This window comes from Rhineura floridana, chromosome 14, assembly GCF_030035675.1.
Source record: "Rhineura floridana isolate rRhiFlo1 chromosome 14, rRhiFlo1.hap2, whole genome shotgun sequence".
In the NCBI taxonomy this organism is placed as follows: Eukaryota; Metazoa; Chordata; class Lepidosauria; order Squamata; family Rhineuridae; genus Rhineura; species Rhineura floridana.
The window spans coordinates 3,594,419-3,615,169 of NC_084493.1; the positions used below are offsets into that span (position 1 = coordinate 3,594,419).

A 20,751-nucleotide genomic window follows, 5' to 3' on the forward strand; every position below is an offset into this window, starting at 1 on the left:
GTGTTATTTCCTGATCTAAATCCCTCCTCCGAACTGATATTATTAGCCCTGCTTTGTTGGGGGGTCATAAACACTGTGCAAGTGAGATATGATGTGCTACTGTCCAGAAACATTCACTTTTTAAAGAGTATTAGTTCAGAATGCTGTACACAGGCCAGGGAAACTTTGGTCTCAAATTCCTATCTAGCCACGAATGTTCTTGGACTTACAGCTCACTGAATTCTTTTAATACAGAATGTCAAAGGCCCACTGCTCTGAGAACCTTGAACTGTGTGATTTCAGTGATTTCCATTAAATGTTGTTATAGGCTGTTTTGGAAAGTACTTGGCCCTCAAGCAATCGAAGTGGCTATTTTCTGTGGACGAAGATAAGGAACGTCGTCTTGGGAATAGCTCAGTTTAAAAGAGTTCTAAGAAAGCAACCTGCAAATGGCATCCATAAAGCTCTTTCTGGTAGGAGTTTTCATATGCCTTTTGGCTTGTTCAAATGTTATTGCTCTCAATAGCTAGAAACACCCAGTTTTAAAAATCAGTCTCATTTATAATTTATATGCTACTCAGTGCTGCAGTTGATGACTGGACAGTTTTTTATGCTGGACCAAGGCTTCTTATCAGCAGTGAATAGGCACCGGTTCCCTTGTAGAATTTTGGCCACTGGCCAAGGATGATGGGAGTTATAGTCCAGCAACATCTGGAGGGCCACACCTAGCCTATGCTGACTGGCAACGGCTCTTCAGGGTTTCAAACCGGGCTCTGTCCCAGCCCTACCTGGAGATGACGGGGATTGAACTTAAGAACTTCTGCATGCAAAGCAGGTGTTCTGCCACTGAGCTAGAGCCCTCCCAGTTTTACAAACAACACCTCAATATATTTCTCATCACAACATCATCCCATTCTTTTTTTTAATTTTTTTTAAAACATGTTAATTTTTTATCCTTTTCTATTGTGATAGGGGGGCATTCAGATCTTTTATACAGGCTGTCTAAAGAAGTAGTTAAACAGGAGAAATTCACTGTTCAGAAGAATGCTGAACTAAAAGAAGAGAAGAAAGAGAGCGACTCCAGTTCTTGTACGTACCAAGTGTTTGATACCTATCATGTTGTCTGAATTCTGTTCCTTGACATCCAAACTGGGTTAAGAACATAAGAACATAAGAAGAGCCTGCTGGATCAGGCCAGTGGCCCATCTAGTCCAGCATCCTGTTCTCACAGTGGCCAACCAGGTGCCTGGGGGAAGCCCGCAAGCAGGACCCGAGTGCAAGAACACTCTCCCCTCCTGAGGCTTCCGGCAACTGGTTTTCAGAAGCATGCTGCCTCTGACTAGGGTGGCAGAGCACAGCCATCATGGCTGGTAGCCATTGATAGCCCTGTCCTCCATGAATTTGTCTAATCTTCTTTTAAAGCCATCCAAGCTGCATCTTGTGGGAGCAAATTCCATAGTTTAACTATGCGCTGAGTAAAGAAGTACTTCCTTTTGTCTGTCCTGAATCTTCCAACATTCAGCTTCTTTGAATGTCCACGAGTTCTAGTATTATGAGAGAGGGAGAAGAACTTTTCTCTATCCACTTTCTCAATGCCATGCATAATTTTATACACTTCTATCATGTCTCCTCTGACCCGCCTTTTCTCTAAACTAAAAAGCCCCAAATGCTGCAACCTTTCCTCGTAAGGGAGTCGCTCCATCCCCTTGATCATTCTGGTTGCCCTCTTCTGAACCTTTTCCAACTCTAGAATATCCTTTTTGAGATGAGGCGACCAGAACTGTACACAGTATTCCAAATGCGGTCGCACCATAGATTTATACAACAGCATTATGATATCGGCTGTTTTATTTTCAATACCTTTCCTAATTATTGCTAGCATGGAATTTGCCTTTTTCACAGCTGCCGCACACTGGGTCGACGTTTTCATCGCGCTGTCCACTACAACCCCGAGGTCTCTCTCCTGGTCAGTCACCGCCAGTTCAGACCCCATGAGCGTATATGTGAAATTAAGATTTTTTGCTCCAATATGCATAATTTTACACTTGTTTATATTGAATTGCATTTGCCATTTTTCCGCCCATTCACTCAGTTTGGAGAGGTCTTTTTGGAGCTCTTCGCAATCCCTTTTTGTTTTAACAACCCTGAACAATTTAGTGTCATCAGCAAACTTGGCCACTTCACTGCTCACTCCTAATTCTAGGTCATTAATGAACAAGTTGAAAAGTACAGGTCCCAATACCGATCCTTGAGGGACTCCACTTTCTACAGCCCTCCATTGGGAGAACTGTCCGTTTATTCCTACTCTCTGCTTTCTGCTTCTTAACCAATTCCTTATCCACAAGAGGACCTCTCCTCTTATTCCATGACTGCTAAGCTTCCTCAGAAGCCTTTGGTGAGGTACCTTGTCAAACGCTTTTTGAAAGTCTAAGTACACTATGTCCACTGGATCACCTCTATCTATATGCTTGTTGACACTCTCAGAGAATTCTAATAGGTTACTGAGACAGGACTTTCCCTTGTTTTACTGCTGTATTTCTGGCCCATGTTGCACCACAGACCAGTGCTCCTCAACCTTGGGTCCCCTGATGTTGCTGGACTGCAACCTGCTATCATTCCCAGCCAGGTTAGCCAGTGGCCAGGAATGATGGGAGTTGTGGTCCAACAATATCTGGAGACCCATGGTTGAATGAGCATGGACCCATTACCCCCCAGCCAGCTTAGCCTACAGATGGTGGGAGTTACAGGCCAACAAAATCGGGAGACCCATGGTTGAAGCATGTGGACCACAACTCCCATCATCCCCAGCCAGCTTAGCCTAATGGTCAGTGATGATGGGAGTTGTAGTCCAACAACATCAGGAGACGCAAGGGTAAAGAACACCAAACAACCAGTGGTGCAGGAGGCTTAAGAAGCCTACACTTGGGTGGCTGTTGGAAGGAGTTCTGTAACGGTGGGGTTGAGTCCTTCCGTCATAAAGTCTTCTCTCTTTGCCATAGATCAACCTAAAAAACCCTGGAGTGCTAAAAAAACAAAACCAAAAACCCTGGTGTATGTACAATGCAGAGTTCATAGGCTGTTTCAAATGTTAGATGGCAACCCCCCTGGATTTAATTTAATTTTATTTGCATTTATTAAAAAATGCATTCCTTTCAGCCCTTAAACAAGACAGCGTACATCTATAAAGATTCTACAAAACTTCAGGCAGTTGCCACCAAATCTATGCTTGGGGACAGCCACAACCAACCCCAGGGATCTTACTTACCTACCTACCTACCTACCCATCCATCTGCCCATCATCAGGATTTATATACTGCTTAATCATCAAAACCTCTAAGCAGTTTACATAAACTACACATTAAAATTACCAATAAAGTTAGATGTTAAAAACAAGTCAGCCTAAGATCTTTCAAAATAAAACCAGCGGTTTAAAAAATATACAATATAATACAAAGATGCATAATAAAAGTATACCTGTATACATTCTCACTTAACTTAGGTGTACACTCATTTTTAAAAATTATTTCTGTTCAGCTTTACCTTTCCAGAAAAAAAGCCCACGTACTCCTAAAAACATGACTGAGCAGCTCTCAGACTGTGCCCTCAAATCCCTCCACCATATGTCAGGGTAATCCCACCATTCTGAATCTCAGCGATGAGAGGTCTGCCCTAGGGCATCCCTTCCCTATGGCTACCTAAGAGCACTCTTCCCTGAGGAGGGAAGGCAGTAAAGCCCAGGCCAGGAAGCGCAGAACTATCCTCTGTGCAAGGACCGTCAACAGCCTGAGGCAACTGTTGAAGGAACAACCATTTTGTGTTAATCGTTTGAGTTGCAAACTGCCTTGGGTGCCTTGTTATGTAAACACAATAAATAAAAATAAAATATCTTCCTAGAAGGCTTCAGGTTCAGTCCCTAATGGCATCTCCAGCTACGGCTGGGAGAGACTCGTCTGAATCACTAGAGAGCCACTGCCAGTCAGTGTAGACAGCGCTGAGCTGGATGGACCAGTGGTCTGACTCAGCGTAAGGCAGCTTCCTCTGTTCCTCAAGCATTGCTAGGCTCAGATCAAAGACAAGGAAGAGAGTGAAGAAGGTGAACTGCCTTTTATTTCTTGTGCCATTGTTCTGTTTACTGTTTTTATTATTATGGGCTGAATGGATTTTAATCCATTACGAGTCTTGAACCAGAAAGGAAAAACTTGAATTTTGACTAGGGTCAAAAACAGATTTCATGTGCTTCTAGGACGAGCATGAAGACTTTATAACTCAGTTGTGTAACTGATAAAAGAACTTAGATTTTTAGGGGTGTTTCTAAAGCAATGTTAATAAAAAATCGTGGGGAGAGACAATGTCCCCTGCTGCCACTGCTCCCTTGCCCCCCCCCCACTACAGGTGATCACTTGTCATGCGTCCTTAATGCTGGTGCTCAGGTTTTCCTTCTTGATGATGCTCCATGCTCGTGTCTGCACACATTATCAAATGGAAGCATGCACTGTATGAGAGGCAGCCAGTAAGCAGTCAAGAAATGTGAGGGATGCACACGGTATCATATGATACCATGACTTTTGCACCCCTAACAAGGAAAAAAATGGCCTACAATGTACTGTTAATGTGAGCCGACAGGGTTTTTTCCCCTTTCTTTTTATTTCCTTTTGGGGGTGGGGTTTTTTTCTGTTTTCTTTAATGAAATTGCAATTTAAATTATTATTTTTTAAAAAAAGAACAAGCTCAAGTCTTGATGAATTCTCCATGTATCTTGTGTGTGTGTGTATACAGTATCTGAGGTAGAGAGCGGAAAGGGAAGTGGTGACTGCCTTCCTTCATTAAATTATCAGAATTCAAATAGAGCTAAGCCTGCATCAAGGATTGTTCGTCTGAACAATAAAATTGGCCAAGTAGCTGATACAGCAGGAGATATCGGTACAGGTAAGCCTGCACAGTTGATTCCTTCTTATGAATTGGTAGTTTTGTCTTTACTTTCACTTACTTATTTTCAATGAGAAAACATTCCCATTGTATAGATCCATTCATAAGACGGCCAGATATTTTTTTCTCAGCACAGGATGGATTTCTTGCTAATATATAGTAAAATAAGGCTCCCCAACCCACCAAAAATCTCCTACACGTATTAGAAATGTCTAGGTTTTATTATTTATTTATTTATACATACATACCCCACCTTTCTTTCACCATAGAACCCAAGGCAGCATACTTGTTCCCAGGCAGTCTTCCATCCAGGCACTGACCAAACCCAACCCTGCTTAGCTTCAGCAAGGTGGTGGTCTCATGTGCCTTCTTCCTAGAAGGAGCCCAGGGCAGCATACAAAACCCTAAAAACACACTAAAACGTCTTAAAAACAGACTTTAAAATATATTAAAACAAAACATCTTTCAAAAAAAGGTTTAAAAACTTCTTAAAAACCAATTCCAGTGCAGATTGTGGCAAGTTCTTAACAGCTTTGCTTTGTGATGAAAGTAACCCCACTTCTTTGGATTTGTGTGTCTCCCCCTCCCTCCCAGAAAGCTCTGCAGGACTGTTATTCTCTTGTTTTGTGGATGTCAACAAAACAAGGGTTTCTAAAGTTGAAAGCTTAAGAAACAGGCACTTAAATACAGCTGAACTGGAGCAGAAACGGATGGTTTGGAGAAACAGGAACCGCAATCTGAGCGGAGATGCTCTGATAGAACTCATGAAAAATCAAATTAATCAGGAAGTAAGTCCTGAAGAAATTGTTGAAAAACTAGGAGTGGATGCAAAAATTCTTTCTAAAGTGTTTGAGAAGAGAAAAAGGCCCAAGACACTCAACATCAGACAATCTTCTTTGGGACCCAGTAAGAGAGGGAACTTGGAGAAAGAATCCAGTGACGAGGACGCACCCTACGACGACAGTTTTGTGGACAAAACAGAATCGCCAGTCATATTTGATTTGGAAGATTTGGATAATGAACCTTTCTCCGTGAAAAGTGTGAAGCTGTTACATAAAAAACCATCAGCTTTTACTGATGCCAGTAGCTTTCCAGTAAAACCCATTGAGAAAACTGGTGTTGAAATGGGATTTGATCCACTCTCCTTGCTGGCTGCTGAGACGGAACAACAGAAAGAGGAAGAGGATGAAGACGAGGACAAAAGTACCTCAACTCCATCTGCAAAGCGAGATTTAGCTGAAGAAATAGAAATGTATATGAACAACATGAGTAGTCCCTTAACTAGCCGGACACCAAGCATAGATTTGCAAAAAGCCTACAACGAGAAGAACACCAATAAAAAGAGTCCAACATTGGCCCAGCCGTGCCGGAGATCTAGCCTTCCTCCAAATTCTCCCAGGCCAGCAATTCTTACCAAATCCAAAAGCTACCATGTAAAAAATGAAGAAAGAGGAAGGGACAGGCTTTGGTCCTCTCCAGTGTTTTCTCCTAACAGTCTATCAAGGGGACAATCTGAGGACGTGTCTGGCGCAATAGCACTTCCTTCTCCCACGTCATTCAACTTGGATACGCTGCTAACGCCCACCTTCGACGTTCTAAAGACCAGCATGTTTTCTGCAGGGAAAGGGGTTGCAAAGAAGGCCAGCAAGTGGTACTCAAAGTTTACTACATATGCGGCATCATCAAAGGTAAGCTTCTTAGATCATTGCTATAGGAGAAAAACAAAACTGCTCCAGGAGTATAGAGGTTCTCAAACTGCCACCTGTTGACTGCTACTGGGCTGCATATGCCATGCAGGTGGGCCAAAGAAATGTTGTGGAACAGTCGAGAATATCTGCCCTGAGTGCTGCACTTCCTTTTTTCCCTGATGACTGAGACTAGGGCGATTTTGACCAGACCTGGATTGAACAAAGGGCTAAGAAGGCCCTAGCGTAAGTCCTGTATTTTTCATAATATAGCACTGGTGCAGCCTCTTACTAACTGTCCCCTAAATATTTATCAGTTATAGGGATGCCTCTCAGTGGTGTGAGCAGGACCCATTTTTTAAATATATAATAAGGTGCTGATTTTAGCAACTATGATGTTGTTGCTAAAGAAAAAGAGTTCTATTAAGTGGTCCACCAAGACCTCTGTCAATTTGCAAATGGTTCACAAAAAATAAGTTTGAGAACCATTGCTGTAGTATATTGTTTTTTATTCTTTTTTTTAATTAGAGCTTATTTTTACAGATTTGCTATTTTTTTTAATATAAGCTCAGTGATGAAGACCTTTGTGTCAAAACGCATTTGGTCTTTGTTGAAATATAATGTGGAGGATGTAGCATATTAAGGATTTGTTATTGGAGTGTTTGTATACATGATAATTATTCAATTTGTAATAAAGAATTCTGGATTATTCTTTTTTACACAGTTTCTCCCCTTAACTCTTGTTTTGGTTGCAAAGGCGTTTGTTTGTTTGTTAAGCATCATTTATGCTTTGTTTGAATATCCCGTGATATCAGGACCACTTCATCAACTGTACAGGAGCAGGTGGGTCTTTAAACTTGGGGAACTGTTGGAGCTACTGTTTGGACTCTTTCTAGCATAGCATAAAACAGGTGGGCCTACAGTGCTGGTAGTTTAACACCACTATTGCTAGAATGCTAAAGATGAGATCTTCAGGGAGAATATGCTTCCAGAAATGCATGCCAATGAGATCTTACTTGCTTCAATACTGGGGACACCACCCTACATGCAGCGGGGATGTATGAGAAATCTTTCCCTGTAACTGAAGACGACAGGAATGTTTTAGGCAGAGATCTGAGTGCACATAGGAATCCTGTGATTTGAAAGCCATCAAGGGGCAGAGATACTTAAATCACACTGAAATTGACAGGCCTAACTTTCATCTGAGAGGCTCCAAAAGGAAAAATCAACGTTGTGTCAATCACAGACATAACAATGGTTATAAAATAGATGGATAGGGCCATCTTATCTTCTTACGCTGGGCTTTTGTTGTTGCAGTGGACAAACTTTTCATGTTGAAGAATGAAAAGGTCTCAGCTCTCCCACCCACCCCTGCCCCGCCAATATATTTTTTTAATGCAATGAGGCCTTATAAGTGGAATCTGTGTGATAACAAAGGAAGACTGAAGATCTGCAATAATTAACTATAAGAATGAGTCGCCCAGCTTTTCTTCATTAATTAACAGAAGTCACCTTTGATGTTGAAAGTAATTAGCCTGGCAGGAGATCCAGTTTGGTTCTTCAGTGAGGCTTGAACTGATAGGCTGTCACCACAGCTACTGGTGGTGATTTTCTTCCAAATACTTTCCATTAGAGCTCTAAGCAAGAAAACATACTTGTTCTTGTTTCCAGGATCAAAACTCAGACCGAACAAGCATTTCATCCCTTGGGGCCCTTGATTCAGAATCTGCCTCCCTGACTGATGAAGAAGTCTGCAATGATCTTGAAAGCAACTCTTCTCCTCACGAGGATACCTCCTCTGTGTTAAAGGGAATTGGCCTGAGCAGGACAAGTCTGGAGAGCTCAGCTTCCAACAGTGGCACATCAAAGCGTCGTTCTCAGTCATGTAAGAGCGTTTCCAAGATTTCTCAAATTTTCTTTCTTGACATCATTATTTTATTTAGCTTTGTTTTATTTAGAATTCTTGTATACTGCTTTATGTCATGCAGGCCTCAGAGCAATTTCCATAAAAATACACATCAGTAACAACAAAATCATAACATGTTATAAAATTCAAAACATATATTAAAATAAACAATTTAATTCCATTTAACAGCAGCACAAGAAAAAGTCAAATGGGAGGAAAAAACAGAATCAACCTCCAAAGGCTTTTAAAAACAAATGGGTCTTTGCCAATCAGTGAAAGCCCATTAATGTTATGGCCATTCCTACTTATAAGAGGAGGGAGCTCTATCACTGGGGTGCCCCCACAAAGAAGGCCTTCTCCTGAGTCTCTGCACAACAAGCAGTGTTCCTTGGTAGGGCCTCTGATTATCTCAGAGCTCAGGACGGTTGGTACAGGGAGAGGCTTGCCTAAGTCTTACTACAGCTTCTCAGAATGATGCTCTGAAAATAAAAATAATGTCTTTGTTGGAGAAAATAACTCTGTGTAGTCACAAAAATGTGACCGTAGTCATCTGGAGATGGGCATCCTTCAGTGGCTCTTCCCACGAATTTAAAGCTGGTGGGATTTCCAGATGTTTCTGGAACCTTCACTAGGAGGAGGGACCCTCTCTATCCTTGCCCTGCCCCTACCAGTGAGAGCAAGCTGCAGCTACTGCTCTCCATGCGAGACAACTCTCTCTTAGAGGACATATTGAAGTCCCTGGAAGGCCTGGCACCTTGAAGCGAATGGGACAAATTGCCCATAGAAGGATATTCTCCTTTCCATGACTGGGAAAGGCCATCGTAGGTAAGTCTTATGTTTCCTTCTGCAGTAACAAGTATCTGTTTGCCTTTTAGGCTCCCTTTCAAAGTTTCCTTTGCCTGACAGATCAGAGCTGGTATCATCTTGCAGCACAAGCAGCACTAGTGTGTTCCAGAATTATGCACTGGAGGTACATCATTTTCCCTTTTCATATAGCAAAAAGGATGGGTCACTTGCTATCTCTGTTTGGAGTCATAGAATCGTAGAGTTGGAAGGGGCCTATAAGGCCACTGAGTCCCACCCCCAGGCATCCAAATAGCAGGCTGTCTCCTCCTTTTGCCCCAAACCAGGCAGGGGTTATGTGACCTAGATCTTTTATACTACATCTTGCTTTCTGAGACTCCTCCCCAATTTCTTCCCTGCCTCACTGAGGAATAGAGATCTCTGCTATAGAGATCTCATGTCTAGTTTACATCTCCCCCCTTATAAAGTATAGTTAGGCCTAGTAAAAAGGATGGTTTACATGCTTTCCAGTTTTACTTGTCCCATGTAATGGCCATCATTTTAGGTCAGTATAGAAAATCCAGATGAACTCTTTGTTAAGGAACATAATGTTCTGAGAGTAATGGAAGCCTTTTTGCCAATTACCACTAAAGGGGTCTTTCATTACTGTTTCAAATGAACCCTCGGAAGCCTCATTACTATCCAAATGAGCAATCATTGATACACATTGATAAGCTGTTGAGAGAAGAAGCTGGTAAATCAATCTAAAATGTATTTGTCAGCTCCATAAATAGATTGATTCAGCTGCTAATTTGTTGACATTACTATGCAGCAGAATCCCCACAGCTGCTTTTTCTTCCGTTGTGGCAACGAATTAATTTTTAGTGACAGGGAGGAGTGTCCTTGATGGGATCAGCTGAACACCAGAGAACTCTTACAGAAATGTATTGGAGTATGGAAAGGTCAGGACCAGAGAATTAAATCTCAAAGAGTTTAAAACAAGGGTGGGGAACTTACAGCCCATGGGCCAGATCTGGCCTGTTGCTTGATTTCATCCAGCCCCTGATAAGTATTTGGGAGACTCTGAACCCACTGCAAAACCTTACAAACAAATTGGTTCTTCCTCTTCTTTCTTTCATCTCTTGGACCGGTATTCATTTCTTGGCATTGATAAGGAGGAGGGGAGGGGGAATAAGAGTGAGCAGTTGGCATGTTATGGATTGGTGTGGCATTGCACACACAGTGCTTGCCAGAACCTGGCTATTCCTCCTCTCCCCACTCTCACTTTAACCAGCCTCCTTCATGGGGGAAGGAACATAGCTCACTGGTAGCTTTGCATGCGCAAAGTCCCAGGTTCAGTCTCTGGTGTCTGCAGGTAGGGCCGAGAGAGACCCCCTCCCCTCCAAAACCATAGAGAGCCACTGCCAGTTGGTATTGACAGTACGGGACTAGATGGACCCATGGTCTGATTGAGTATAAGGCAGCTTCCTGTGTTCCTCCCTATCTGGGTGAACTTGTGTGTATGTGTGCACTTGTCAAACAGCAGATATGAATGCATGACTGGTGTTGCCCCTCCTTTCAAGCAGGAGTCACACTGATGGGGTGCCAAACCTGAGGCAAGGTCCATGCTCCTTTCTTTTGCCCTCCACAGCTCACTTTCTGTAGTGACAGTGGCTCCTGGAGGACATTCCTGAGCCTGGCCTATGACCTGCCTCCCAAGCTAGCTAAGTGGCAGCCAGCCCTGCACCACCCTCCTTGCCTTTTTCAAATGTTTGCACCTCCTCTCCTTGCCACCCAACCTGGTATCCCTTGCTGAGTTGTCAGCATCCGCTACAGAAAACATGATGATGATGTGTGTAGGGGCAGCTGAAGATGGTATGAAATGGGGTGATGGTCAGTTAGATATATCAAAGAGATGGGCCTTTAGATCTACTGAGGTGTAGCATTCCAACATCTCTTCCCCCAAGGGAAAGTTTCCTGGGATATCTGGTGGAATATATTTTCCAAAAGAGCCTCTAGGCTGAAAGACTTTCCAAGACACCCCCCCCCGAAAGTCTAAATTAACCAACAAGCAGGCAGTGTTGCTAATTGTGGTTTCATTACACAGCCAGCTGAAAAGAATTGAGCCAAACACATTTTGCTTTGCTTTGAATTAACAAACAGAGAGAGAGAGAGAGACCATACCTGTCCAAACAAGAGGTCCCCAGAGCCAAATAGAATTCAGCTCATGACATGCAAAGGGGCGTCTCTGCTTCCGCCCACCCCACCGCCCACCCCTCTGCCTCACTCCTTTTTTTCCTGTTGGATAGGCTCTTGATATGCAAAAGGTTCCGCATCCCTGGTTTAAAAGGAGGTCACAAACTGAAAGAGTATGCACTGACTATGGATTAGGTTGCTGATATCTGGGTACCTTGAATTGAACATTCTTGTGTTTTGGTGGATTCATGTGTTGAAGTTGAATTGCTGGTTATTGCTTTTAGGCCTGCAATCTTTAATTGGCTTAATTAGTGCATTAGTCAACTGAAGCTTTAATCGGTTTAATTGGTATGAGGGCAGTTTTTACTCAGGGAGGCTGAGAGTTAAGAGTATGTTTGCTTATTTGCTCTTTTAGTTCTCGTGTGTAAGTGTAATAGCAAATTACAAAGAAATGGTTGAAGCAGCCTTGCAAATATGTCCACTAACATTACTGGCCTACAAGTATTAGCCTGCCTGCATGCCATCTTATATTACAGTGATATCATCTATGGTTGGGAATCGGAGGGGGGGGGCAACTTTCCATTTCTTCTCATTGTTTTTGTGAAATTTTCTTAAGGTGGCCCCCTCCCCCATTTCTGAGACATTCACTCAACCCTGTGCACATTTACTTAGAAATAACTTGCAATGAGTTCATTGGGGGCTTACTCCAAACCACATGTGTAAAGGATTGCTGCTGAGGGCACACTTGCTTGAGACTATGCCGTCTTGAACCCCATGGGACTTGCTCCGAAGTAAACAAGCCCAAGACAAGGCTGCAGTTATAAACTTTTATCTTGGGAGTAAGCCACGCTGAACATCAGAAGGAGCCTTCGGGGAGAGGAACCAAGTCCTCCGCATTACCAAAGCCTTTCCAAGCAGGGCTGGAGCAAAAAAGGAGTTTTGCTCAAGGACCCTGGAGAGGTGGTTGTTGGTGTGTGGGGGGGGGGGGGTTCAGCTTCTGTCACCTGTGTGCTCTTTGGTCCCTGATTTTTAGATGAACAGGGCAGATCTGAATAAGGAAGTATATCATTGTCATATTTAGTGTAGTTCTTAGCCATACATGCATAGATAACTGGGAGCAAGGCTTCCACCTCTCTCGCCCCGATAATGGCTGTGGAAGTACTGTGGCATTGTGGTGGGAAATGCCAATGGAGTGCACTAGGAGCACTGTTGTTTTACAAAGAAAAGGTAGGGAAAGAAAAGTCTGCTGCCAGCAGTTTGAAACGTACATCCTCAGGACTGCCCCCCTGAAATCTTCAGCCCCAGAATAGGGTGCCAACATGAGAGGCACTTTTGGCCCAGGCCTAGGTTTTACAAATTCAGTTAGGTTTCTATTGCAGTATGGTATAACTTACTATTACCATCACGACCAGGGGTAGAACTCGCATCGAGGGCTTTAATGAAGTGCTTCCCACAGGTCCTTATCTCAAGCTGTTCACGATGTCGAACCTGCGACTGCCTTGTACACGATGAAGAGATCATGGCAGGCTGGACAGCAGATGATTCCAATCTTAACACCACCTGCCCTTTCTGTGGAAACCTATTCTTGCCTTTCCTGAACATTGAAATCAGAGATCTTCGGGGCCCTGGAAGGTAATTAATTATTTGTTATTGGGTTTTTGCTTGCAGTATTTCCAAATACGCCTTTTTAAAAAATCCTCTAATTGCAAGAACATTTGTACTTTTTGTAGATATTTCCTGAAGTCCAGTCCGTCTTCAGAGAATGTGCAGGGAGGTTTAAAAAACCAGTCTGATCCCACTTCAGGGTTTTCGACATCTTTAATGCTTGCTCAGGATGATTTGCATTCAAATAGGTAAAATCATCCCATTTTGACCTGTGATTCACTCAATGAAAAGGCCTGACTTGCCTGCAGATATTTATTAATGACATTTATTAAGACATTGCTTGCTCCATCCTGAAAGCTCAAAGTGGGGAATAGGATGCTGAATTAGATGGACTATGGCCTGATTCAGGTGAAGTCTATTTCCTAGGTGCCTTGAATCTTGTTAGCAATATGGCACATTTATTAAATAAACATGTAAAATAAAATATCTCCAAATTAACCTACTATAGATGGTTAATTACTGGACAATGCACACACAAGTTTATTGAAAGATGGATTTTATTTGTAGTGTGTTAGAATAGCAAATATTGTAGAGTATTTCTTGTTTACTTTTGTGTGTGTGTATCATGTACTGTAGATGCTGTTGATTTTTGAACTGTGTGTAATTTGATTTCAAGTATAGTAAAATAAATAAACCTTTTGTCAGCAGCAAATCAAAACAGCCTGATGGTACTTGTGCCAGGAGCATTCAGATCCCTCCCAGAAGGCAACAGAATACTGCAAGAACTGAGCATGCCAGCCACCCCTTGTCAAGAAGCATGAGTATGTACAGTCCCCTGGAGGTGGAGGAAGTGGGGAGCCAGAAGCGCGGCCACGTTGTTCCCACTGGGAGCTTGCCTGCCACGTTGCAAGGGACAGCCGTGAGTAATTGGGTTGTCTTTCTTGTTTTCCTAACTTGGATATTCAAACAAGCATAACTTCTGCAAAGCATAACTGTCTTTGCAGCGTTAGTGCTAATGGTCCTGCTTAGAAACTACCACAGGAAGAATCTTTAACTAACGGTGTCATCCCAGAAGGAAATGTTATCATTCACACCTGGTCACGTGTAGTTAAACTATGGAATTTGCTCCCAGAAGTGATGGTTGCCATTAAAAGAGGTTTAGACAAGTTCATGGAGAATAAGATTATCAATGGCTATTAGCCATTTATGTCTGTCTGTGTCCCCAGAAGGAGTACATCTCATCATGCACTACCTCCAGTATCAGAGGCAGGATGTCCCTGAAGACCAGATGTTAGAAATGGCAAGTGGGGAGAGCGCTGTTGCATTCAGGTCCTAGCTTTCAGACTTCTCGTCGGCATCTGGTTTGCCACTGTGGGAACAGATTGCTGGAGTAGATGGGCCTTTAGTCTGATCCAGCAGCCTGGATCTTCTTACGTTTTAATAATACTCAATAAAACAAAAATTGAACAACAAGCGAAAATAGTCACAGCAGAAATTAGGAACCCAGGAAGCTGCATCATACTGTGTCAGATCATTGATCCATCTAGCTCAGTATTGTCTGCACTGACTGGCAGCGGCTTTCTAGGGTTTCAGGGAGGGAACATTCTTAGCCTTACCTGGAGATGCCCGGGATTTAACTTGGGACCTTCTGCATGCAAAGCAGGTGCTCTGTCCCTGAGCTATGTCCCTTCTCTGAATTAAAGCCAATCAGAGAATCAAAGGCTAGGATAATAAAAAGGTCTTCTCCTGATGCCTAACAAAAATTGGTGTAAATGCCAGAAGAGGTTCTCAGGGAGCTACAACTGAGAAGGTTGCCTCTTCTTACCCACTTCAGGGACACCTGAAGGAGAACCTCTAAAGTAGATCGTTGTTGATAGCTAGTCATGAGAGCCAGTGTGATGTGATGGTTAGTGTCAGACTAGAACCTGGGTGACAACCAGGGTTCAAATCTCCACTCAGCCATGGAACTCACTCTGTGACCTTTCGCCAGTCACTGTCTCTCAGCCTATCCTACCTCACAGGGTTGTTGTGAGGTCAACACTGGAAAGGTGAAGTATCATGTACACCACCTTGAGCTCCTTGGAGGAAAGGTGGGATATAAATGTAATAAATAAATAAATGTTTGTTTTTATCTCTTTATTTTTACAATAGGATCCTTTGGGGCTAGAGTGGCGTTTACCTAGTCCAGAGCCCATAACAGTCCCATATCTCAGTCCTCTTGTTGTATGGAAGGAGCTTGAAAGCTTATTAGAAAACGAAGGGGACCATGCGATAACAGTGGCTGACTTTGTGGACCACCATCCCATTGTGTTCTGGAATCTAGTGTGGTATTTCCGACGCTTGGACTTGCCTAGTAACTTACCAGGATTAATACTGTCCTCTGAACACTGCAATAAGAATTCAAAGGTATGGGGGTGCGGAAAGGGTTTTCAATTAAGTATACAGCATCTTCTTTGCTTTAAGGGCTTGACAAATTATTATTATTGATTTGAAACACTTCCTGTCTAAACTCTAGTGCCTTCTGCTTGGGGCTATTTCTCTTCTCCTACAGCTTCCCACCCCTGGGATTTTGGGGTGTGTGTGTGAGAGAGAGAGCATCTAATCTATTTTAGTATTGAATGAATGCTGATTGTAGAGAGCCTGTTATTCTCCTCCTCTTAATGAGTGCCAATAGCATTCTAGCTAGACCTAGAAAATCCAACACTGATGTGTATTCTGCCCACTCTTACAGAATGCTTCAGGAATGGAAAATAAGTGCACATGTTGTCTCTGGACCAAACTAGATGAGATGTCAGTACCAGGTGCAGGGAACTGAGAGAGAGAGAGAGAGAGAGAGATGTTCCCCTCCCCCACTGTTCTAATCCAGATCAGAAGGCCTGTTCTTGCTGTTTGGGGGTGGGGGGAAGCTCCCATTTGTGTCAGTGGAAGCTTGTGTTCCAATACACGTATCAGGAACGGGCCATCTGGATCTTGTACTACAGCAAGGAGCAGAGTGTTCAAGTCCCCATTACCTTCTCCCCCACATGCCAGGGTCCCAATCCAGATTAGGCCCCCTGTCCCTGCTGTTTACTTTTTGAACGCCATTCACACAATAGCTGATTGCTTGAATGGTATGTTGTTTAGCCGTTGTGCCAGAGCCCAGTTCATTGAGTCAGCAGGCCAGAAAGTCATTCTTTAGACTTCCTTCTGTCTCCCCCCTCTCTTCTGTTTCCTTTATATTGTCCCTGTTTTCCTTGTCACTTTATTAATAGTTTTCTTATGTTCACTGTGAATAAGGAAGAAACCCAGGGTAAATATTTCTTGCAAGGGATTCCATGCCTAGCTGGTTCTGCATTCCAAGGCAAGCACCTAGCCGAACTTCCTTCTGTCCCGATTCTATTCTGGGGCACAGCAGGCTAGTGGTACCTGGTGCTGCTGTGGTCTGATAGACAGCTCCGCCTGAGAAGGGAATAATGGATTCAACAGATCCCCCTGGTTTTATCATAGGAGGGGTTACTGGACAGCAATGCGAGCCAATACTATTAGAGCAGAGGTGGAGAACCTCAGGCCCAGGGGCTGAATGCGGCCCTCCAGATATCTCTGTTTGGCCCTTAGGACACTCTCCCCAGACCACATCTTCTTTGAGTGCTCTTGCCTTCCTGGAACGTGTCTTTGACCTTGGATGATGCTTCTTGCTTACCTGGATGGAGGAACATGAGTGGGTGTAGAAACCTCTGTTTGTGTGGCTGGGATGTAGCCTAGTGTACATTGCTAAGATTCACATCCGTAGCTCTGCTCGCTTTTGCCTCTGGCCCTGTTTACTTTTTGCCTTTGGCTGCATCCATCTTTGACTCTGCCCCTGCCCTCCACTGGCAGGTGGGCCCCCAAAAGGCAATGCGGCCCTCTGGCTGAGAAACGTTCCTCACCCCTGTACTAGATAGTGACTCTTAAAATGGGGCCATAGCAATCGAGCTCATTGTCAATGGCTGAAGGTCAGAATTGCCGCCCTTCTTTCCCTCTGTACGAGTGGCATCAAGCATGTTTGCTACTGTTCTGTAATTTTCTACTCTTATATTCAGGCTTGTATTTTGTCTTCTTCTTGCTCAGATTCCCAGAAATTGTATCTTAGAGGACAGCAAGTATGTTCTAATCCAGATGTTGTGGGACAACATGAAATTGCACAAAGATCCAGGGCAGCCTCTCTATATTCTGTGGAATGCACAGAGTAAGTGATTTCTTTCTTTCTTTCTTTCTTTCTTTCTTTCTTTCTTTCTTTCTTTCTTTCTTTCTTTCTTTCTTTCTTTCTTTCTTTCTTTTTTTCTTTCTTTCTTTCTTTCTTTCTTTCTTTCTTTCTTTCTTCCTTCCTTCCTTCCTTCCTTCCTTCCTTCCTTCCTTCCTTCCTTCCTTCCTTCCTTCCTTCCTTTCTTTCTTTCTTTCTTTCACAGAATGAATTCCTCATCACCACCACCAGTAACTTGAGCTAATAAGCAGTGGGAATTTTAGGAATGAGGAAGCTGCGCTTTACTGAGTCAAACCATTGGTCCATCTAGCTCAGTATTGTCTACACTGACTGGCAGCAGCTCTCCAGGGTTTTAGAGAGAGGTTTCTCCCATCCCTACCTGCAGATGCCCTTGGGGATTGAACCTGGGACCTTCAGCATGCAAGGCAGAAGTCCTGCCACTGAGCTCCACTCTTCACCTTTGCCGTGCTTTATTTTTCATCGTGCCACTCTCTTTGTCTTGCAGGTCAAAACCATACACTTGTGTTTGAGAGTGAGTGTTGCACACTGTCCTGCTAAGGCTGATTTTGTCTAAATTTGTTTCTTGTTTCTCTTTTGGGGTGTGTGTGTGTGTGTGTTTTATATAGTAGCTTTTTGGCTCACAGTGTGCTGCCTGAGCACAAATGTATTTTCCAGCCTGTTTTTGTTGTTGTTGTTGAATCTGTAAACTCTTATCCGGTTGTTTCTTTGACATGAACCACTGCAGTTGCGTTGGTGATTTGCCTCGTGGGCAGTGGTGGCTGGTCCGTTAGGGTAAATGGGGCACTGCCTCACCAACCTCAGCCAGCGCCCCCATGCCTGCCTTCTTAGTTACATCCGGGCCAGTGAGTGGCCCTGGCGGTTCGCTTCCTCCACCTTAGTCTCGCTGCTGCCCTTACAGAACTCAGCAGAGAGCGGGAAGATGGGGGCTAAACTAGCATTAGTTGGCTCTGGCTCCAACTACTCCTGGGCTCTTTTCTTTCCACCCCTCCAGTCTTGATGGGCACCAGCCACCACTGCTTATAGGAGACACCTGAGTATAATTTCAAATTGGTCTGGATGCCTGTTTTTGAACTGGCTTTTAATACCCATTTGGTTGCAGCTATTACATGTTTTTGGTCAGAACTTCCCTTTTATGGCTGGCTGTTCTTTGTCGTGCTTTATTTTTGTACTCCCTTTGATTCTGTCTTTATATGACATCTGCTTTTTTGCTTTAACCAGCTTGAAAGGTATCCTTGTTTTTAGCTGTCGTTTTCTCCCCACTGCCGCTGCTGTCTTTTGTTTCCTTTTTAAATATTCCTTTTGCTTCCTTCTCCCCAGCTCAAAAGCACCCAGTGGTTCGCATACGGCAGAATGATGACAGTTCATTTAACCAGGAACTTTTAAGAAGCATGGTGAAGAGTATTAAGATGAATGATGTCTATGGACCAATGAGCCAAATTCTAGAGAGACTGAACAAATGCCCAGAGATAAAAAGGCAGAGGTAAGTGAGCGTAGTGAAAAGGAGTCTGTAAATCCATGTTATAAGAGGAGGAGGTCATTCACTCCCATAAAGAGGAGCATCAATGCTCTGATGGTCTGCATCTTGAAAAATGCTGTGTGTTGATGTGATGGTGCCTTGTGGGCTGTAACATGGTTTTGTACATCCCTCTAAATAAACTATACATTTAATACCTGAATTCTCCCTTTAGAACACACTATCTGATGTACACCGCCCAGAGAGCCTTTTAGGCTTAGGGCGGTATATAAATTAAATTAAATAATAAATTAAATAATAATATCTGTCGCCTTTCTTGTAGTGGTAGATATTATTTTGGAATGTAATCACAACCCCACTAAAAAAGGGTTTACAATCTTTTAAAAATGAAAAATCTATTATACGTATCCACTCTTTGTGTGGGCTTTCCAGTACCCGCCCCATCCAAAGGGCTGATCAGGCCCACACCTGATAAGCTTCAGCATTGCTGCACCACCAGGTGATTGCAGACCAATTCACCAGACTCCTGGAGCTTCAGCCCTTAATCCAAGCAGACAAGTGCTCAGTCTGTGTGTTGGGATCCTGTTTGGAAAAGTCACAATAAGGATGACAAACATGCTATTAAACTTCACGGCTTTCTCACTTAGTGGAGGGGGCCAACCGGAGTGGTTGACTCCTCCCATTTGCTCCAGCAGGAGAGACCATGCACATTCTTCAGGGACCATCTCCCTCAGGTCCTGGCTGCTTCAAAGAGACAAGGAATGTCAGAGCTTCTGCTCCACTCCCCTTGGATGGAGATATCTAGAGTGCAGAGGGAGTTGGACCAGTTTTATATTTTGATCATGCCAATTGCACTGAGCTCCTAAGTGGGTCACGATGCAAAACTACTATGGTGCCAGGAAAAGTGAGGAAGCGCACCAGATGCAGTACCCTGCTCGCCCTTGGAGCCCCCCCCCCCCAAAAAAAGCAGGGAGGGGGCAAGCAACTCCAGCTGCTACAAGACAGTGTTTATATAGAGACCAAACAGTTTTTGGAAAATCCCGTTTTCAAGGGCAATGCAAAAGTACCTGTGACATAAATAAGGAAAAGAATAATTGGTAGAAAATAAAATAGCCTTGCTGGTCGGGACTAATGGGAGCTGTGGCCCAACACATCTGGAAGGCACCAGGTTGGCAAAGGCTGAATTAGAGTGAAATAAGTTCTCATAAACTCTTGTTTTCTTATTTGTCATTTGTACTGCTAGTGCCCTTGAGAAAAAGGGATTTTAAAAAATGTATTAGGTTCTAACTAAACGCTGTTTTGTAGTGCCTGAAGTTTCCTCTCCCTCAACACCCCGCCTTTTTTTTCCCCTGCTAGTGGTTCGTCCCTCAGAGGACCACAGAAAGGGCTTTGCCTCCAGGCCCATACTAGCACGAGAGGGGGAGTGCAATCCAGTCTCCCTCCCTCTCTGTTGAAGGAATTGTAATGTTGGGGATTGCCTTAGACCTCATGGGCAGTTTTCTAGGCCTGGCAGGGCTGTCGTTGTAGGCAGTTCCAGAAAAATATAATGTAAAAATCACTGCTTTTTATGGGTGTTGGAGAAGAACGTTGGGATTATACAGAGCATAGTGTCGAGCGCTAATGTAGGATCAGGTATGACAGCGTTAAAACAGTTGTTTCAAAAATAACACTTTTCAATGTATCTTTTGTAGGAGTCTTTATAGAGAAATACTATTTCTCTCTCTTGTTGCACTTGGAAGGGATAACATTGATATAGGTAAGCCATCAGTTGTGTCATGCTAACTATGCATTGAAGTAGCCATTATAAACTGTTGCTTCAAGAGCTGCAAGGGTGCTCTTATTCTGAGACCTCTTTTATAACCCTGTTAAGATGGAAATATAATAATGTGAACCTAGTCGCTTCTGTTCTCTAAAACCAGGCTTGTGAATTACTATTTTCCTGTGGCAGTAATGGTCA

At 43.4% G+C, this 20,751-nt stretch overlaps 1 protein-coding gene across 8 annotated transcripts in view; it reads left to right on the top strand.

The window, feature by feature from the left end:
* DENND4A (DENN domain containing 4A) overlaps positions 1-20,751 on the top strand; it is a 76,374-nt gene that overhangs the window by 50,116 nt on the left and 5,507 nt on the right. For 4 of the 8 annotated variants that reach the window (XM_061595067.1, XM_061595066.1, XM_061595074.1 and 1 more), the window contains 13 exons: positions 308-452; positions 952-1,068; positions 4,756-4,905; positions 5,500-6,593; positions 8,262-8,475; positions 9,372-9,466; positions 12,932-13,107; positions 13,206-13,328; positions 13,786-13,999; positions 15,232-15,486; positions 17,167-17,284; positions 18,638-18,800; positions 20,486-20,550. In XM_061595067.1, the coding sequence (XP_061451051.1) occupies positions 308-452; positions 952-1,068; positions 4,756-4,905; positions 5,500-6,593; positions 8,262-8,475; positions 9,372-9,466; positions 12,932-13,107; positions 13,206-13,328; positions 13,786-13,999; positions 15,232-15,486; positions 17,167-17,284; positions 18,638-18,800; positions 20,486-20,550 (2,929 nt within the window). The remainder of the gene's footprint in view (positions 1-307; positions 453-951; positions 1,069-4,755; positions 4,906-5,499; positions 6,594-8,261; positions 8,476-9,371; positions 9,467-12,931; positions 13,108-13,205; positions 13,329-13,785; positions 14,000-15,231; positions 15,487-17,166; positions 17,285-18,637; positions 18,801-20,485; positions 20,551-20,751) is intronic. The other 4 variants (XM_061595069.1, XM_061595071.1, XM_061595073.1 and 1 more) reach the window with 4 other exon arrangements.